Source organism: Corvus brachyrhynchos, unplaced genomic scaffold (genome assembly GCF_000691975.1).
Source record: "Corvus brachyrhynchos isolate BGI_N302 unplaced genomic scaffold, ASM69197v1 scaffold408, whole genome shotgun sequence".
Classification (NCBI taxonomy): Eukaryota; Metazoa; Chordata; class Aves; order Passeriformes; family Corvidae; genus Corvus; species Corvus brachyrhynchos.
Genome location: NW_008239759.1, coordinates 916,314 through 935,569, shown reverse-complemented (window position 1 = coordinate 935,569; position 19,256 = coordinate 916,314). Strand labels below are relative to the sequence as shown.

General features: G+C 40.1%; 1 protein-coding gene across 1 annotated transcript in view; it reads left to right on the top strand.

Annotated features, from left to right (window-relative positions):
- The window catches only part of SYK (spleen associated tyrosine kinase), a 50,393-nt gene that overhangs the window by 3,379 nt on the left and 27,758 nt on the right, over positions 1–19,256 (top strand). Inside the window, 3 exon segments of the mRNA XM_008640167.2 lie at positions 13,416–13,671; positions 13,674–13,825; positions 15,262–15,422. Coding sequence (XP_008638389.1) covers positions 13,455–13,671; positions 13,674–13,825; positions 15,262–15,422 — 530 coding nt within the window. The 5' untranslated portion in view covers positions 13,416–13,454.

Here is a 19,256-nt window from a genome sequence, read left to right as displayed (position 1 = left end):
GGACATGACCCAGCCATGGGCACTCACAGCCCAGAGAGCCAAACGTGTCCTGGGCTGCATCCAAAGCAGTGGGGCCAGCAGGGGAGGGAGGGGATTCTGCCCCTCTGCTCTGCTGAGACCCCACCTGGAACACTGCATCCAGCTCTGGGGTCCCAGCACAGGAAGGACAGGGACCTGTTGGAGTGAGTCCAGAGAAGGTCACCAAGTTGATCAGAGGGATGGAGCACCTCTCCTATGAGCAAAGGCTAAGAGAATTGGGAGTGCTGAGCCTGGAAAAGAGAAAGGTTCCGGATGACCTAATTGCAGCCTTCCAGTACCTGAAAGAAAGATAGAGACTTTTTTTAAGAGCATGTAGTGACAGGACAAGGTAGAATGTCTTAAAACTGAGTAGGTTTCAATTACATTACAGGAAGAAATTCTTTGCTCTGAGGGTGGTGAGGCACTGCAACAGTTTGCCCAGGGAAGCTGTGGATGCCCCGCCCCTGGAAGTGTTCAAGGGCAGGCTGGGGCTGGCCCCCCTCTGAGAAAACCTGGTCTCGTGAAAGTTGTTTCTGCCCATGACAGGGGGGTTGAATCTAGATGATTTTTAAGGTCCCTCCAAACCAAGCTACTCTATGATTCTGTGATACGCAAAATGCTGCAAGCTTTCCCTTTTTACCAGGTACCAGAGCAGCTAATGAAAAATTAACATGTATTAGAACATAAATAACCGTACATAAATAACAGCATACAGGAGTATGACTACACATAGTTTGTCCAATTTCACTATCACTCAGTGTGTAATTAACTGATGTTGGAATGTATTGGTTTACCAGCAAGAACTATTCCGTCATTTCTCCAGTTTTGTCCTCATTCGCTTTGAGATAGTGTTCCTCCAAACAGATATGAACTTCCAGATGTCTTGAGTGGGCAAACTGTCCTGTAAAAATTACAACAACTTCTCTTCCTTTAAAAATGGAAAGAGGCAGCAGAAGAAATCTTCCAGCACTGACACGGAGCAGAAGTAAGATGTGAGGTGCTAAAAGCTTTGATAAAGCAGGACTTTTGGCATGGTGGTACGTAAGTCCAGCCATGTAAATCCCTGAGACAGTGTCTAGGCTAGGGGTGGAGTTCAAACTGACAGGAAACACAATTGCGATTGGAGGCAACTAGAAAAGACACATTCAGGAAGTGTTAGAGTAGGATATTTACTAAGGAAATAGGCGGTTGTTTAAATATTTTAATAGCACAAATCCTTATCTTAAACAACAGATTCAGCAAAATGAATAAGGTGTCCCATTAAACGCATCAGCCTCAGCCTATCCCTGCCTTTGTGGATAGATTTTCTTGTATTTTTTCCCCCCTGTTTGTATAAAATAAGTAAATGAGTGGAGGGAAAAAAAAAAAGAGGAAGAAACCACGAAATTTCTAAGACCAGAGCCTATAGAACAAGTAGAATCCAGAACGTACAGAGAGACAGTATGTGTCTTAGCTAAAGCCAGTGTGACTGAGACCATGCGTGGGATGTTGGATCTAAAATGCTACAAATTTGTGTTGCTGCTGACCGCTGAACGTGTAGTTCTGCTTTTAAAAATTCTAGTATCCATTTCAAAGTTGGCTCAGTTTAAAACAATGTCTACAATGTTTTTTACAAAATTGATTTCTTGATTTTTTTTGGTAGGGGTCTGAAAAGTTTATTTCTTAGTCTAGATTCAAAAACAGGTTAGAAATCTGCTATAAAGACAATCATTTCCCCCTAAATTTCTTGCAAAGTGCATTACAGAAAAGCTTCAACTGAAAAAAAAGTCTTCTCAGCATTTTGTTTGCAGAGTACATAGAAAAGGAAGCCGGTATGTGTGTAATATGTAATTGCTTATGGGTAAGTTCCTACTTTGGGAAACTCAGACCAAATTTGATAATTTGAATGAAGAAGTTCACTTTACGCAAAAAAACCTCAAACCTAAAACTTTGTCAAGATGATAATCTTTGATATCATAGAATCACAGAAAGGTTTGAATTGGAAGGGACCTTAAAGATCATTCAGCTCCAACTGCACTACCACGGGCAAGAACACTTTTTATCAGACCAAGTTGCTCAATATCTGAAATATGGGGAATGTTGAGCAAAGGAAGCAGCATTAATATTGTCAACTTTGACATAAAATGATAGATTTCATTGCTGCATTTCATAGAATTTGTATGAATTCAACAGGGTTTTGCTCAAGAGTTAGCAAAGCAAGCAGGATGTTTAAGTAAAGATTAGTTTTGCAAATCGAGTAATGGGATTAACAGTCTTTTAAATCAGTGGAGCATCTTGATGCTGTGAAGTGAAAATGATGACTTACTTAAAATAAATATTAAGTGGAAGAGCACTGCTCTGAACACTTCTGACACCCCAGAATTGAAGTGGTCATTGAGGGAGGCTTTGAGTAACCTTTCTGTTCTCAGTTATCAGGTGCAGTTGGCAAGAAATCTCATGCTGCCTCAGGTGCCCTGAACAACTGTGTGACAGTCATCATCCAATAAATGTGTCAAAGATCTGGTCTGCAGTTATTTCTATGCACAGAAGTGCAGGAAAAACATCCCAGTAAGGGATAAGTGAACTCAAACCCACTGGAACATGCTTTCTGAAAAGGATGCAGAGCTGTGTGAAAGCAGTGGTGTGTTGAGGCCATGATGTTGCTAGTGTGAAATCTAGTTGCCTCCAACTCTCAAGGGAGAAGTTTCATCAAATGGAGGTGGGCTTTTGTTATCATGACATAGCAGCTATCCATAGTGACAATTATCAGTGGACCATTTAGCCGTGTAGCCATTGATGCTGCACAGAGAACATCAGACCATGAAACAAGAGGCCTCACTACGAGCTGTTTTTTCCAGCCTGGCAGTTTGTCCTGCAAGATAGGGAAATACTGCCTATTGGCCCAGAACACGCTGAGGCCAGGTGCATCCTCTGTCTGCCCAGAGTGATAAATGGGCCTTGTCAAGAGTATTTATTTGGTCCAGGTGTTACAAATGGGCTTACTTTGCAGGAGGGGAGGAGAGGGCTCATGCCTCTCTCTCTCTGTGTAGTGTTCCTGGAACATTCTATGTTTTATGTCAGAGGAGAGGTTAAGTTTCAGTTTGCTGGCTAAAATGGGTTCCTGCCTGCTAAGAGACTCTTTAATTCTCTCTTTATACCAAAGATAAGTAAGTTTTATCTGTGCTTCTTGTTCTGATGATAAAGGCTGATATGGAGGGAGGTGCAGACTTAGGACTTAGTCTTTTCTGGATTGCTGATGGGCTGATGCACTAATTGTTATGAAGAGTCTCTTTTGCAATGCAGTCTGTCTTTTATGATGTGCATGTCCCCATAAAATCTAGGCAGGAAGAGCTGGTGCAATTGTTGGACGATAGTATTTTTTAAAAGAAACATTCCTTTCCTAACAAAAGGGCTTTTAAATTAAAAATTCTTTACTGTGAGGATTATGAGGCGCTTGAATGGCTTGCCCAGAGAAGTTGTGGATGCCCCATCCCTGACAGAGTTCAAGGCCAGGCTGGATGGGCCTCTGAGCAACTTGGTCTGGTGAAAGGTGTTTCTGCCCGTAACAGGGGAGTTGGAACTATGTGGTCTTTAAGGTCCCTTCTAAATTGAACAATGCTATGTTTCTGTAATTCTCATTGTTAGATAGATTTTAGGAAACTGACCCTTAGTGCTGGCAGTCTGGCTGTGTGAGCTAGTAGCATATCTTCCTTTCAAAAAACAAAAGTGCCTGGCCTTTCTTCCATACCTCTGTGGGTGTGAATTCTTTCTGAGTGTAATTGCCAGTAGGAGATGAGCCATTGGTGCTTAGCATGTCTATAGCAGAACATTTACCTGGTCTGTGCTCCGGGCAGAAGATTTTCAAAAAATAAGGTAACATGGTATGGTTTTATAGACTCCAAAAAATGGCACTGAGAAGGCTTGGCCAGTTTTGTAGAAGCTTGCCTGTTCTAGGAGTATGAAAGGCAAGTTATTTTTGTTTCTGCAATAATTTCTGTACTTTATACATAAAGCAGGATACTGCAGACTGTTTCAGATGACAAAATAACCTTGATCTGAAAGAGGAACCTGCCTAATTTTGCCAGTCTGACTCATGGCACCAGTCCATTGAGGCATCTATTCAGCAAAGATTTCAGCTATTCTAAAGATAGACCAATAAATTTCTGAAAAAGGAATGGAGTATAATGGGGTCCGAGTGTTCTTGGCTTGTTTGCTTAACAATAAGTGAAGGCTAATATTCATGACTGAGATACTGAGATAATTTCTACATCTGTAGCCTCTAGACTTGGGACTAAGTAGAGACAGACCTGCAAAAAAGAAGGGGAGGTCATACCTTAATAATAGCTTTGGAAATGCCAGCCTGCAACCATTAGTGGTTTTTAAAAAGTTAAATGAAGATACTGGAATGTAAGGTAAAACTATCTTTCAGGTCTGCCAACTAGTAAAACCACAGTGAACTTTATCTGAACTTTTAAATGAAATGTGGCATTTTGATTTAGTCCTGTAAGGCTATAAAACTTTGAGACTGTTGTAATAATGCTGAATTCCTCCTGTGGTTTGTTTTCTTTTCTTTTGTTTTTTGTTTTTTTTTTCTTTATGGTTGAAGCTTTTCTTGCACCTTCTGTTTGATTGTAGAACTTCCTTTTAGAACTCATGACAATTTAACTCTGAGATGTCTTGTTTACCAGCAAATTTGCTAAAAATGTCACAAGGAGGGAAAAACAAAGTTATGGATTCTGGATCCATCCACACTTGGACCCTGATCCTTCTGAGTGAAGCCAGCCTTTCTCAGTTCTCATGGTAATGAAAATTCACAGTATAATTGGCCCTGTGCCGAAGACACTTTTTTTGTGTCTGTTTGGAAATTGGACAGATATTCCAGGTTTTGTCTTCCTGGAAAAAGAGGAATATTTTGAATCACCATTGTTGATACAACACTGATAGATCTCCTTTGTCTGGCAACTTCTTTCCGAGTTGTGAAAAACAATAGGCAGTTGTGAACCTTGAAAGAAGATTTTGGAGTTATTTGGGGGCAGGGGGAAATTTAGTGATGGTTAGATGTGTCTTTGTTTTGCTGTGCTGTCACTGTCTTGTCCATAACTGTTTTGTTCATGCTGGCTCTGTAAAAACTCTTCTGCAAAAATGAAAATATATTCCACTTGGAAACATGCTGTGCTGTCATATTTAATGGCACTGTAACTTTGAACCAATATGCAGGCCATTCACTAGGCAGTTCAAGCTCTTTTTAGTAATTTTAGTGATTTCTTTCAGGAAGGGTGATAATTTTTTTTTTTGCTCTTCACATATTTTCACTGACTTTATAAGTTCATTTCACAGCTCCCTCTGTGCAGTCGTAGTAGGGTCTGTGGTATGTGAAGGAGTTTTATTTTTTACTGTAGTTGTGGAAAGGAAATATATATTTGAAACAAAATTGGTAACATGCATATATATGTATATAAGTATATATATATGCAAGGCTTTTGTAACTGCACCCCAGCACAGGTTGGGTTTTTTTGGGTTTTGTTTGTTTTTTATTTTGCCAGCATTGGGAAGAAACAATTATACCTGTACTATTCTGCAGTCACTACAGAGCCACAGCTGATCTTGGCGAAGGTCTGTCTGTGCTCAAAGCAGTTAAAAAGTTTGTTCACATCTTGCCACAGCAGGAAAATGGGAGATTAGACAGGAGTCTGCCTGCAGTATCTTGAATGAGTTCCTTCAGAGGTAGCTCATCCCAGTGGTTCCATTATTTATAGGGTAGTTTAATAGGGACTAATCACAGTTGAGTACTTTGTCCAAAAGGGAGCAGGTTTCCCCATACAAGTGATGCCACCCATTTTAAGTCTGAAATTCCTGCTTTGACGAGAAACATGGTTAGCGAGAGGCAGTGTTTGCATGTGTGACAGTGTAAGAATGGAAAAGGAGGTAAGGGAATGACTAATAGAGCATGATGGATGATGTAGGAAAACTAACAGAGCATGATTAAGAATGTAGAAAAAAATATTCATGTTTTTGTGTAAGTGGTTTTGGTTTTTCTTCTTCTAAAAGAAAAAAGAAAGATTGTTTTGTTTTAGGTTGTTTGGTTGTTTGTTTTTGTTTTTAATATGTGTGAAAATCATAGGGTTTGTACTTCCAGGGAAAGAATTATTGTAACCCATAAACACCTGCCTTTTCTTTTTTCTTTCGCAGTAGCATTCTGAGCTTTTTAAAAGATCAAGGCAGAAAAACCTTATTAGAAGAAAGCTATGACATGTGAAAAGATTACCAAAGTCATGACAGTCCTAAAAGAAAGGTACTGTATAAGAGAGACAATAGATTCCTAGCATCAGTGAGGAAAGCTTTTTTAGTGATGAATGCTCCTCCATGAGCTCAGTAGAGAAGCTTATACAGAAAAGCCCTGAATAGAACAGAAATGCTGTGGTGCTTTTTCTAAGCATCTGTTTGCCTTGTAATAGGGCAGTAATTGTGTTGACAGGTCAAGTAGTTTTTCCTCAGGAAATATTTCAATAGCTAGAGTGCCTGGAGTAGTCTGATGATACCAGGATGTCAGATGCAATTTAGAGTAAATGAGGGCATTTCTGGCATGTTTCAGTGGAGAAAAAAACATCTGTCTATCTGTCCTCAGTATTGATTAAGATGACTCCAGAAAGTAAATCTGTCGGAAAATATTTTTCAAATCACTGTTTTTTGAAGCTAGTAATAATTTTAGGTGTGTTTGTGATATTTCTTTTCATTTCTTTTTATGAATGACTCCTTGATACAGGAGGGGAAATAAATGGTGTTTTCCCTAAACCTAGTAGATGAAATACCAGTGCCACCTGTTTAGTAGGCAATTTTTTACTTATAAATGCTGAGGATTTACGTGAACAAGGGCAAACACTGTTTTCTCTTAAGTTCAGAAAGATGCTACCTAGGCCACTAACTTTCGTAATAATGATAAAACAGGAACCTATTACAGATTGGACTATCCCAAAGCTCACTGATCATATTGTTAGATCCAGGTTTTGAATTCCCCATCAGAAAAATATTGTGGGCCCAAAGCTAACACATTCCCTATTTATCCCAGACAGATTTTAATTAAGCTATGTTTATGGTACAGAATATATCTCGGTGTTTAAAAACCCTAGCTGGAACACTATTGTCATCCTAAAAGCATCACATTAAATCAAAACTATGTGAAAGAAAGAAAATGCTTCTGAAACTGAACTGTAACAAAGTAAAATATGGAACTTGGTGCCCAAGACAAGTATTTTTACTAGATAGACGCGCTAAGGAAAGAGCCCAGTGTTGAAGAGATGGTTCTTAGCAAGTTTTATTTTTACTAACACATGCTTCGTGTGTCTGTCATCACTGGCCAGGAGCATAATAGGAAAGTCTTTAGAGATGAAAGAAGGCATGCTTTTGGAGTTTGAAGTACAAGGCAAAAAACAGTGCAGCATAGCTTAGATCGTAGGTGAAAGGTTGCAGAATTCAGAGATAAGTTTTTGATGGCATGAGGAATACTTTCTATGGAGAAGCTGGAGAAAACACGTGGAGGAGGCCCAAGCATGAGTGATGGAAATCTTGCTGTAGGCTGTAAGCTGATTAGAGACACCGTAGGTGCAGGCTGAGATGCAGTGCCCTAAGCATCAGTACTCAACAAAGGCAGTTCCCTGAGGAAGGTCAGCAACTCAAAGAAATATAAGTGTCACTTTTCCCTTTTAGACAGTACTACACTACATCTCCTTCTGTGTGATGAATGGAACATTGTTTGGACATGTCTGCAAAAGTTGAAAAAATCACCAGTATTACCAGTTGAATTACACAGGCTTTTAAATGTTTTTCAGTAGGTCAGAAAGTTCACTCTAGTGTCCTGATCAAACTCTACTTTGTTATAATTACTAGATAAAATTATATTCTGCTTCATTTCCTGCCCTAATGACTTACTTTTAGACACTTGCTGTGTTCTTCCTTTGTTTCTGCATAATTTGCTCATAAAAACTCCTAAGGTCTGGATAGAAATTAAATCTTCATGTTTATGCAGAAGGGTAAAGGAGGCATTTAAAGGTAATCTGATGTTCCAATTAAGACCACCATTCCACTGCCTACACACATTGGAAGGTGATTTTAAATGTGCAAAAATGAGAATAGAACAGTAATTCAAATCCATTTTCTTTGTTAAACTTCTGCAAATTTGGTTTCTTTAAAAGTGACGCAGTAACAATGGATTTATAATACTTTGATGGTAATTATGTCAAAGTGTACATCAGTTTGGAGTATATCTTTAAGATTCTCCTTAAACTCTGAAACCACTAAAATATTTGATATAGTACATCAAGTCGCCATCAAATGTGTATTTCTAATTCTATGCATGCTGAATTCCTCTTAGCTTTCAGGTGTGTTACATAAGTTGAAAATGTAGAGAAGAACCTTAAAAAAACTTGTGCTGCTTTTCTCAGAGGCACGCATCTTTATTTCAAGAATCCTAATTAAATAGGAACTTAAGAAAAATGCAGATTCATATTATTCTTTTATTATTAATGTTTTTCTGTGTATAACTAGAAAACTGTTGATGTTCTGTGGGTTCTTAAACTATTACCCTGTTCTAGAACTAATTGTTTTAGTAAGCATATTTTCATCATTTGTATCTGTCTAGTGAGTCTTATACATATGTAGGCACACAAAAGACATTTGCTTTAAACCTTACTTCTTTACTTTCATACCCTGCTCACAGAATTCTGCTTTGAAAAACAAGAAAAGATAAAAAAATAACTGTTCAAATAAGGAACATTTTTTGTAACACTGCTTCACCACTACATGGCTTTTGATCTGTCATATTTCAGTCATTTTACCCATGGAGGAGTAAACTAATCAATCATAAATCCCTAAGTCTCCCTCCACATTGCTGTTTGGTCTTTTTAGAAAGATTCATACTCCTATTTGTATTTTTTCTTTTATTAGAGTGGAGATCAGTACCTCACTAATATTATACTCTTTGGTAGGCAAACTTTCAATACAGCAATTACTCTCCCTTTATCCTTGTCTAAATGTGAGATCAAATAGAATTAAGCTGAGGGTAGTAGTATGGCTAGCACAGGTTTTTTCTAACACCTTCCAGGTGAGTTTTCCTGAGTTTTGCTCATCTGTTTTGAGAGAATGCTTCGCTTCCTACTATGCATGAATCGTGTGAGAAACTAAACGCTCATGGTATGTCTGGAGTACCCTGCTGAGGTGATGAGGAAGCTGCCTGAGGGGAAGTGGGTACCTAATTTTCTTATGTATTTGCGTAATATTTTTTCTTTCATGTAGGATCAGCCTAATATTTGCATGTTTTTGTAGCTTCCTTAAAAGTCAAATTAACGACTAGGGGGAGAGTTGCACTTACGACCCTCTTTTGCTGTTATGCTCAAGCTCCTCTCTTGGGTAGCCAGCCGCACTTCCTTCAGCACTCTTAAGTGTAAAGCCTTAAATTCAGCCCTTAGGGGGCCTAATCTCCGTTTTACAGCTTTATGTTTGTAACTCCACTGGCTGGAAAAACACAGCACTACCTGTGCACCTGGAAAAACTTAGAGGAGGAGAAGACTCTGAATTCAAACATTTTCTTCTGGTCCATTACTGATCCTAGAAGGGTATTACACTCCCAGAAAGAAGGCAAGAATTTGAAATTCAGACCAAAGAGAGCAGCCATCTAAAATTCAGAAAGAAGATTTTAACCATTATATAAAGTTTGTGTGTTTATTTGGCTCTGTTCATGGCCAGATGTTGCATCAGTCTAAACATTTCCTGCCGTTGCTAAACACTGAATATTCTTCACATATAAGAGCGTGGGGTAGAGAAACTTTGCTTGAAATCTACCAGCTGTAACCTGTTTTGCCTGTTGGCAATGTAGGTCATTGTTTGCTGAAACAGTTATAAATAATTCATGAAATCTAAGAGATCATAAGAATCCTGCTGCTGTTCTTTCCATAACTGAGAAATATTCTTCTATTTTAGAAACTTCCTGTATAGCAGGCCCTCTCATTCTGAAGATTTAAGACAGTCCCTCACTAATTCTATCACTGACATTTGATCTAAATTGCAATCAGTGGATTTTTTTTCCCCTTCTCTTTTAAGAACTTTTTCTGGGCAAATCATCCTGAAGCTTCTGTAGAAAATACTGAGATTAATCTGACACAAAACAATACTCTGAGGAGTAGCCTGATCTGAAATACATGGTAGACAAAGCAAATTTAAATTTTGGTAGCCATAAAGGTTTTTGTAGCCAGGGATGATGAGTTTATCCCCTCTAACGCTGTCCCCCACCCCACTTTTATTTTATTAGCTGTTATTTTCATTCTTAAGTTCTTTATCTTTTTTAGATCCTAACATTATTTTAAGTCCGAAACTAGAAGTATGGCAAAAATGAACTTTAATGGAATACATTTATGAAAATAAATTTCTACAGATGAAGAGTGTGGTGGTATTTTTCAGTTTGATATTTGTTCACTACATTACTGAGGTGTTTTGAGCAGGCACTGCAGTGCAGTACCATTCTTGGCATGAGACGCATTATGGTATTATTTTGTCCTTCTCTCCAAGTGGTACAGTGCTGGTGAAGAGCCAGTGTCGATCAGTCATGCATCCAAATTCTTGCCTTACTAAAAACCTAGTAGTAAATAAGTTTTCTTCCATCTTTCCTGAAAGTAGTGTTGAAGACTTGGTGCCTGCCTTCAGGACCACTTTGCTAGAGGTGGGTGATGTATGTTCATCTCCTAACCAGCAGTATATGTGATGCTTAGTGGAGTGAAAAAAAATTACATGGGAGCATGTGAGGGAAAAAAGCAAGCAGGAGTGAAGGAAACAGGAACTAGAGCATTCAAAACATACATATTTGTAAAGACTTTCAGAGTAATAGAATCAAAGAGTCATAGAAACATTTAAGATGGAGAAGAACTTTTGAGATCAAGTCCAACTGTAAACCTAACACTTCCCAATCAACTACAAAACCATGTCCCTAACCACCAGTCTGTAGGTCTTTAAATTCCTTCAGGGATGGTAACTTAACCACTTCCCTGGGCAACCTGTTCCAGTACTTGTTAACCTCCTCAGTGAAGAAATATTTGCTGGTATCTGATCTAAACCTCCCCAGTACTACTCGAGGCCTTTTCCTCTCATTGTCTCACACAGGAAGAGACTGACTGCAGCCCTGCCTGGGGTGTCTGGCCCACGCCGCTGTTCTTTGCAGCAGAGTTGTTCTCCCCTGTGCCTTCCTAGGTGCCTGATGCTGTCCTGCCAAGAGAGATATACATATGGTAGACTCTGGCAAGACGTGAGGAGGGGAAGAGCCTGTATACCCACAACCCTAAGCCCCCATACCATTCCCCAATCACCACCAGGTTAGAGCAGTGTACCTGGAGGAGGCAGCCAGGGAAGAAAGAGGAACGTTCTGGGGGTATTCCCTGCTACCAGTGCACTGGCACTCTTGCACCCACTGTCGCAGGACAGGCTCCTGTGGAACCCACAGCACTGGGCAGGGGAAGGGAAGCACCAGCAGGGGCTGCCCGTGTGCAGTGCCCCAACCTGCTGCTGTCCCCTATGCCAAAGCTGATAGAGCAAGCCGGGCATCCTGATGGTGACCTGCAGGGGCCCCGGACAAACTGTGGGCAGCCAGACCCTGCTGAAAAACATCATGGTCACAGGCTGTCACAGCCCTTCTGTGGTGATTTTTGTGACATCACAGGTGTGTGAGACCCCCCCCAGCCAGGAAGGCAGATGATCCAAAAGGGGCAAAAACTCTGCTCCACAGGATGTTTCCACTTGTTGAGCTTCATTAAATTCCTTTCATTTGAATTTTTTAGCCTTTTCAGGTCCCTTTGAATGGCATCACAGCCCTGTGATGTTTTAGCCACTGCTGTGTTTTGTATTATTTGTGAACTTGCTGGGACTGTGCTCTCCCCACTGTCCAGCACCTCAATGAAAATCTTAAATATTGACCCCAATCCTGACCCTGGGTTACAACACTGTTAACTGGCCTCCAAATGGACATTGTACTATCAATTGCAATCCTCTGGTGCTGCATTGGGTTACTGGATAAACCTATTCCATTTGAGGAAAGCTTTGTCTGGTACAGTCAGAAAGGTCATTTTGCATAGTATTTTATGTGGAATCAATGCTTGGTGGTGACTTACTAAGGACCACATTCTGCCCCTTCAGATACGGCTTCCTTTTGCAATTAACAAGTGCAAGTTGTGTTACTAGGTTAGTATGGGAACTTAAACCAGTAACTTTTAGTTGCAGATCACAAGAGTAATAAATAACATGCTGCACAGAGCTCTGTTTTGTAGGGTTACAATATCTTTGCAACTTTGGTATCTCCCTTATTTGGGAAGGTGGGAGAAAACCAGAAGATCTGCACAGCGTGTGGTTTGTCATGACTGTGCCCTGTCTAGTTTTCTATACTGTGAGCCTTGTTGATTTGTGTTCCTCTCACTCTTTTCCTCCCCAAACCAAACCTTCCCTTATTCACAGCCGTAGCACAGGTGTTTATCTACTGTTTTTTGACAAAAGCACAAGTGATAGCAGATCAGCTATGATTCACTGATGGATCATAGATGAACTAAGCAGTAGGTACAAACAGCACTGCCTGCTGCAGGACTGCCAGGGAAGGTGTCAGTCCAAAGTGCTGTGTGCCAAAAGGCCCTACATTAAGACTCCCACTCCTTAGTTACACCTTTGCATTATAGACCCTCCCTTTTTACATAGTTATCCATAAAGTTTTCTGCTCTTTACCTCCATTGCATACTTTCGCCAGCTACAAGATAAATGGGCTGTTAACTCTGTTCCCACACAACCTGAATTGTTTAATGCTGATTCCACAGATTGCTTTCCTAAAACTATGCTTCATTTTATTGTGAAGGGCTCATATTTTAATTCCTATGTGCTTTACAGCAATAGAAGCAGAAACTGATCCTTTTGTCCACTTCTAGCCAAGATGCTGGGAAGTGGGAAAAGAGCTGCTGGGATTTAGACAGACAACGTCTAACAAGATAAAAATAAAAATGCGATCTTCAGTTTAAAATAATTTCTTAAATTGTCAACATATGTATCACCACCAAATGCATTACCAAAATAGCCTCAAGCTATGCCAGGGGAGGTTCAGGTTGGACATCAGGAGGAATTTCCTTGCAGAAAGGGTTGTTAAACATTGGAATGCTTTGCCCAAGGAGGTGACAGAGTCACCATCCCTGGAGGTGTTCAAGAAACAACTGGAGAGAGCACTTAGTGCCATGGTCTTGTAGGCAAGGTAGTGATTGTTTGAAGTCTGGACTCAGTGATCTTAGAGGTCTTTTCCAGCCTAAATCATTCTGTGATTCTGTGAACATACTGCATGTGAACTGCCATCTTACTGGTTTATCCTAATTTTTCTACTGATATTCATGTCTCTGTCTTTGTATTTTCAGATATAGTATTCTAGGTTTGCTACTTGGAAAAGAAAAGCCATGGCTTCCAACACATCAAACCCTGCAAACCATTTGCCATACTTCTTTGGTAATATCACACGTGAAGATGCCGAGGAGTATCTGATGCAGGGAGGAGCAAGTGATGGACTATATTTGCTCCGCCAAAGCCGAAATTACCTGGGGGGCTTTGCCTTATCCTTGGCCCATGGAAGGAAAGTTCACCACTATACAATTGAGAGGGAGCTGAGTGGCTCATATTTAACTATCACTCAGAGGAGGCGGATGGCCTCATCTGTCTACTGAGAAAACCTTTCAATCGGCCACCAGGCGTCGAACCCAAAACAGGACCCTTTGAAGATTTGAAAGAGAACCTCATCAGAGAGTATGTCAAGCAAACATGGAATTTGCAGGTAAAACCAGACTGATCTTGCCATAAAGTAGTCTTTGATCTAGGAGAAAAAGAGATTTCAGTGTTTCTTTCCAGATATTGCTGCTGCTAGGTAGTGTTTTTTCACAATGAAATCATAGCAGTTTGAGTTTTAACAGTGAGGGTTTTTTCTCCACAGTACATGCAGTAACTTGGTGACAAGTTTAGTTTTCCTGAAATTTAAATCTTTAGAATTTCTACCATGTCTTGGGCTAGCATAATCTTATCTACTTCTGCACTAACATATGTCATCGGATTTGGACCAAAAATTAATACATGTAATGAACAAGATCAGAAATGGTTTGTTTCATTGCTTTTAATTCTGATTTTTTATAGATTCATATGCAGGCAGGCATGGTGACGTGATGACTTGTTTTACATCTTACTCTTTTAGCTGGCCTTGTTTCTGTGCTGCTAATTTAGATTATGTCCAAAACAGAACTTGTTCCCGAAGTAGGCCAGTTTCTGCATAGCAGACCACTGCCTATACACCTTCAGTGCTGCACGGGTCAAGCAGGAATTTTCCATACGGAGGACAAGAGGTTGGATTTTTTCCTGAGAATGACTATGAAGAAGCCAGTCTTAACATGGAAACACGAGTATAGGAGGTTGCAAAAGGAGTATTGTTTCACCTTGAGATGCCATGAGTTACCTTTATGAACTCATGAAGTTAACACAAGATTTTTAATCTCATTTGCTGCTAGCAAATAACCCTATGAATTCTGCACTGTAAAGTATATGGAGCCATCCCCAAACTGGGAAAGCCTGAAACTTACACAACATTTCTATAACTGCTGATGCTCACAGTATCTTTTCTGATGAGTCTGAGCTCAATCTAGAGGGAAGCTGATGAACTTTAGTTAAAAACTGGTGAAACTAGTGAGGAATGCCCTCAGATTCTGGGCCCAGTTTAGAAGTGGTAGGTTGAAGACAGGGTTAGAAGTGTCTAAGTTAATATTACTCTAAATAATTCACAGTCTGGGAAAATTTGCATTGATGTCTTCGACATAGACATGCTGCAACAGTGCAAAGCATGTTTGTTTATTTTAGTACACTGCCACAGGATATGTAATTTGGAGGTATGTTTGAAATCTCAGACTGATACTAACTCTATTTAGCTATGTCTCATTAGCATAATAATATGACTTTATTTTAAGTTTAAATAGTGATATATCTGTATTTTTAGTTACTGGTTAATTTTCCTTCTTTTTCTTAGACATAAAGGGAGAACCCTCATTTTGTGATGTTTAGATTACCAAATGTTAGTTTCTGGTTTAAAATCTTTTCAGCTACTGGGCCTTTTCTTCACTTGCAACAAGTATGTGCAGATTTTGGATGTCCCAAAAGCAGTCCCAAAAGACTCTGCTTTTATTGCAGAAGATAGTTTGACTGTTTCACCATCTTTTTACTGCTGTCTAGGGGCATGCTCTTGAACAAGCCATCATTAGTCAGAAGCCTCAGCTGGAGAAGCTAATTGCCACTACAGCCCATGAGAAGATGCCATGGTTCCATGGGAGGATCTCTCGGGAGGAGTCAGAACACCGTATCCTCATTGGGTCAAGAAACAATGGAAAATTTCTGTGAGTGCATTCTTCTGTGATATTGCTGTTTGCCTCCAGTGTTACTGTACAGTTCTCTTGAATAAATCTCAAATGAGCTTATGCCCTGAAACGTGGTTCATACACAGCGAGGGCACCCAGTTCAGCATAATTTACATGACGTGATGCTTCCTGCCCTAAGCAAGTCCCTCACTTAACTAAAGATGGAAAACTATAACAAAAGCATGAAACACCTGCAGGGGTGTCCACCAGGGCCTTCTGGAACCAGTTGTGACCAGCCTAGGGCAGCCACTGGCCTTTGCAGCCTCACTGTCAAAGCCTGACGACCTGCACCCAGTACAGAGATTTATTAAACTGGTACAATTATATATAAACTGCCTGTGTTAGCAGCTGTTGGGATCTGTCCCCAGTTCTCCCAGGGACAGTGGTGGTAATTTGTTTTCTAGTTAAACAGAATGAATTGCATCTACCTCGACAGCACTATTTTATGTCTATTGCTTACCCTCTGCATTTACCCAGCCTGATGATCTTTTGTTTTCTGAGCACAAATGTGTCATTAGGATAGTGACTGACAGCTGTCATCTTGTGAGGACCAGACCCAAAGTCTTCTAACAAAAAGGAGGTTTTTTTGGAAAATCCTTATTTGAAAAGTATCAGTGTTTTAACAGAGCCATCTTTTGTCATTCCCACCCCCCACCCAGAAAGCATTGATATAATGATAGAAAATTAAGCTTAAAAGTCATGGCCAAGTAAGGATCACTTAGAGCTATGTAATTTCTGAGGGAAATTTCATCACCTACCTATGTAGTCTTCTTCAGCACTCAGCCTTCTTTGGTTGTTTTAGAGCCAGTCCAAAGTGAAACCCCACAAGCGAAGTGCAGGAAGGACGTGCTTCTTCAGTACCAACTCTTTCACTTTCCTGATTTTCCATAATTGTGCCATACTAATTGCTGTTGTGTGTGCAACCCTTGAAAATTTCCATGTTTCAGTCTTAGTTGACAGGAACCAATAATTCCTTTAAATGTTTCCCGTAGAGTGAATTCCTATGAGGTCTTAACCACAAATGCTTTGACTGTAGTGACATCTCATTTCTTGAACTCTCTTTCCTTCCCTCAGTCCTTGAACCTTTTGTGTTTCGTAGCCACTCTCACCCAAGTTGCCCCACATGCCTATTTTCAGCATCATATTCCCGATTGGCGGGGGTCACATCCAGAGGTTCATTTACCCAGTTGCTTTTTCTGCCATGTGTAGCAGAAACATGTAATAAACTCATTACATTACATTACAAACTCATAATTCTAATAAAAAAACTGTTATAAAAGTTACAAAGATTTGTGGAGCCATAGATGTTGTCCTATTGCATAGGGTTTAGAGGATTTGGTGGACGTAGTTGCTGTTACAGATTACCAGCCCAGCATTTCCACATAACCCATCTTTTTTCTTGCCCTGTGATTTTGCTAGTTTCTTTTCCTACTTTTTAAACATAAGGTCTGGTGGATACATAATTGAGACAAAAAAGCAATCCTTTCTTTTAATGATGCTTTTGTACAAAAAAATACATTGCTTTTTTGCTTTCTGTTTTAACACCTTTCCAAATCAAATTTTTGTATCAGCTGCATCATGATCATGTATTAAAACTGGCAGCTTTTCCAGTTTGCCTCAGGTACACATTGGTTTCTCTGTGGCCAAAGTACTTCTCTTTGGGGTGAGGGGGGGAAGGGCAGACGTGGGGGAAGGGGGGGAGGGGTGGAAAGGAAACTAGTTTTTCTTCAAAGAAAAAGATCCATTACCTAACATTTCGTAGCAACAGGGATATGTTTTGGAGTAAGGGAGTGAAATTTTTTAGGAGACTTGACATTTTTAGCCTCTATTATAAACATTGGTCTCTTTTTATTCTTCTATGAGAGTTCCTACTGCTTTGACTGGAAATATTTTCCCAGCATTTTCCCGTGTTCCCTAAAGATGGCCTAGGAGGCATTTCTGCTACTGTTTGCAGTGACGTGCTCAGTGAGTTGTGGGGGAGCATTCAGACATTCTCCCACGGGACTGGTTATGTCAATGGATCCGTATTTTATTTAGTTTTGATGAACTCAGGTGGCTGCTTCCATATCAGGTAGAGAAACCCATTGAGGAGAAAATGCTAATTTTAAGGCTCTGTTTAAACCATGAGAAGTGCCACTAGAGCTTAAATAATATGAGCTGCTAGTGTGTTGAGCTTGGTTCCCTCTTATTAAGGACAAGACTGTCTACTTCTGCATCTGTAGGATGCTTTCTGATGTATTAATTTCTCTTGTATAGACTTCCTATCTGGCCATTTTAGACCATAGTAACCACTCAGTTGCCATTTGCTCTTATGGTCTCAGGGAAGACACAGAGAGAAAACTTCATCTACCCCATAGTTCAGTAGCCAGTGCAGCAAGAGAAATAACGTGTTGTTCATTTGTGTTGTAATCAGTTATTTTACCTTCCTGAGCCATTCTAATGCTCAGACCCATAGACTTAGAGGCTCATCACAAATAACAAAAGAACGGTCTAATTCAGAGAGGTTTATTGTTCTCTGCAGTGGTTTGCCTAACATGTGCTGGCTCGGCAGGCGTTGAGAAATAAACCACTCATTTCTGGCTAACCAAAGCAGTAGCGGCAAAACTGCTGAATGTGAGAGCAGTGCATTGTTTCACATTTCAGGCACAGACACTGCATAGTTTTACTTACCCAGCAGCTGTGCTGGTCAGAATATTCCGTACGTCTGTGAATTGAAGGCTTTGAATTTGTGACTGTGAATGTAGGTTCTCAGGGACTGTTTTCTTACACTAGTTGTGATACTCAAGCCCAGAAGCTGACTGAAAGGTAAAACTTTAGAACATTCAAGGTCTAAGATCTGTTTGCTTGCTGAGGTAGCAATTGGAATCTGGGAACAAACTGAGAAGCTAGATTTTCAAAGAGATCAGGTACTCTGAGGTTATTTAACAAATCCACAAGCAGTGCTTGAATATGACAAAAACCATATTGTTTATTATGGAGAAAATAATAAATGTTAGAGGGCTAGAATATTTCTGTATATTTTTAACAAGGGTCTCCAAAACTTCATTACACCAGGAATCTTCTATCCATCTGACCTAGTGTAGTGGTTTGGTCCAAAATACTCATTACTGTTTATCTGCTGTGAGATAAGAATTAGGAGAAATGCAAAGCAGGCACCAAACTTGAAAGAATATAAAGAAGTTTATTAACAGACCTAAAAGAAGGGGAAAAAAATTATACCACCTTCAGAACTCTCCTCCTCCCCCCACCTTCCTCCCTTCTCCCACTGACAATGTTCAAAGACAACCCTTAAGATGTTCAGTCTGTTTACCACTTCCATAATAACCTTGTTCAGTCCATTTAGAAAGAGAAGTCTCTTCTTGCTCATGCTATGAAAACATTATCACAACGAGACAGCCGCCCACTTCCAAATATTGTTCAGTCCATTTAGGAAGAGGAGTCTCTCTGCCTGCGTGTGAGTCCTTTCCCCCGACTTGCAGCTTTTCCCGCAACTGCTTTCGAGGGTCCACTCTTGAAGTTTTTTGGGGTACAATTTTAAGGTTGAGCCGTTCAGAAACAAAAACAGAGGCCCTTCTCCTTCCCTGGGAGCAAAGGGTCTTCATCATCTTCATCGTTAGGACTATCTCTGGGAGCATCTCTAGGAACTGAGGTTTTCTCCTTTCCCATTTGGAGCAAAAGTCCTCATCTGGTTCATCTCTAGGGACTGAGGTTTTCTCCTTTCCCGTTTGGAGCAAAAGTCCTCATCTGGTTCATCTCTACGGACTGAGGTTTTCTCCTTTCCCATTTGGAGCAAAAGTCCTCATCTGGTCCATC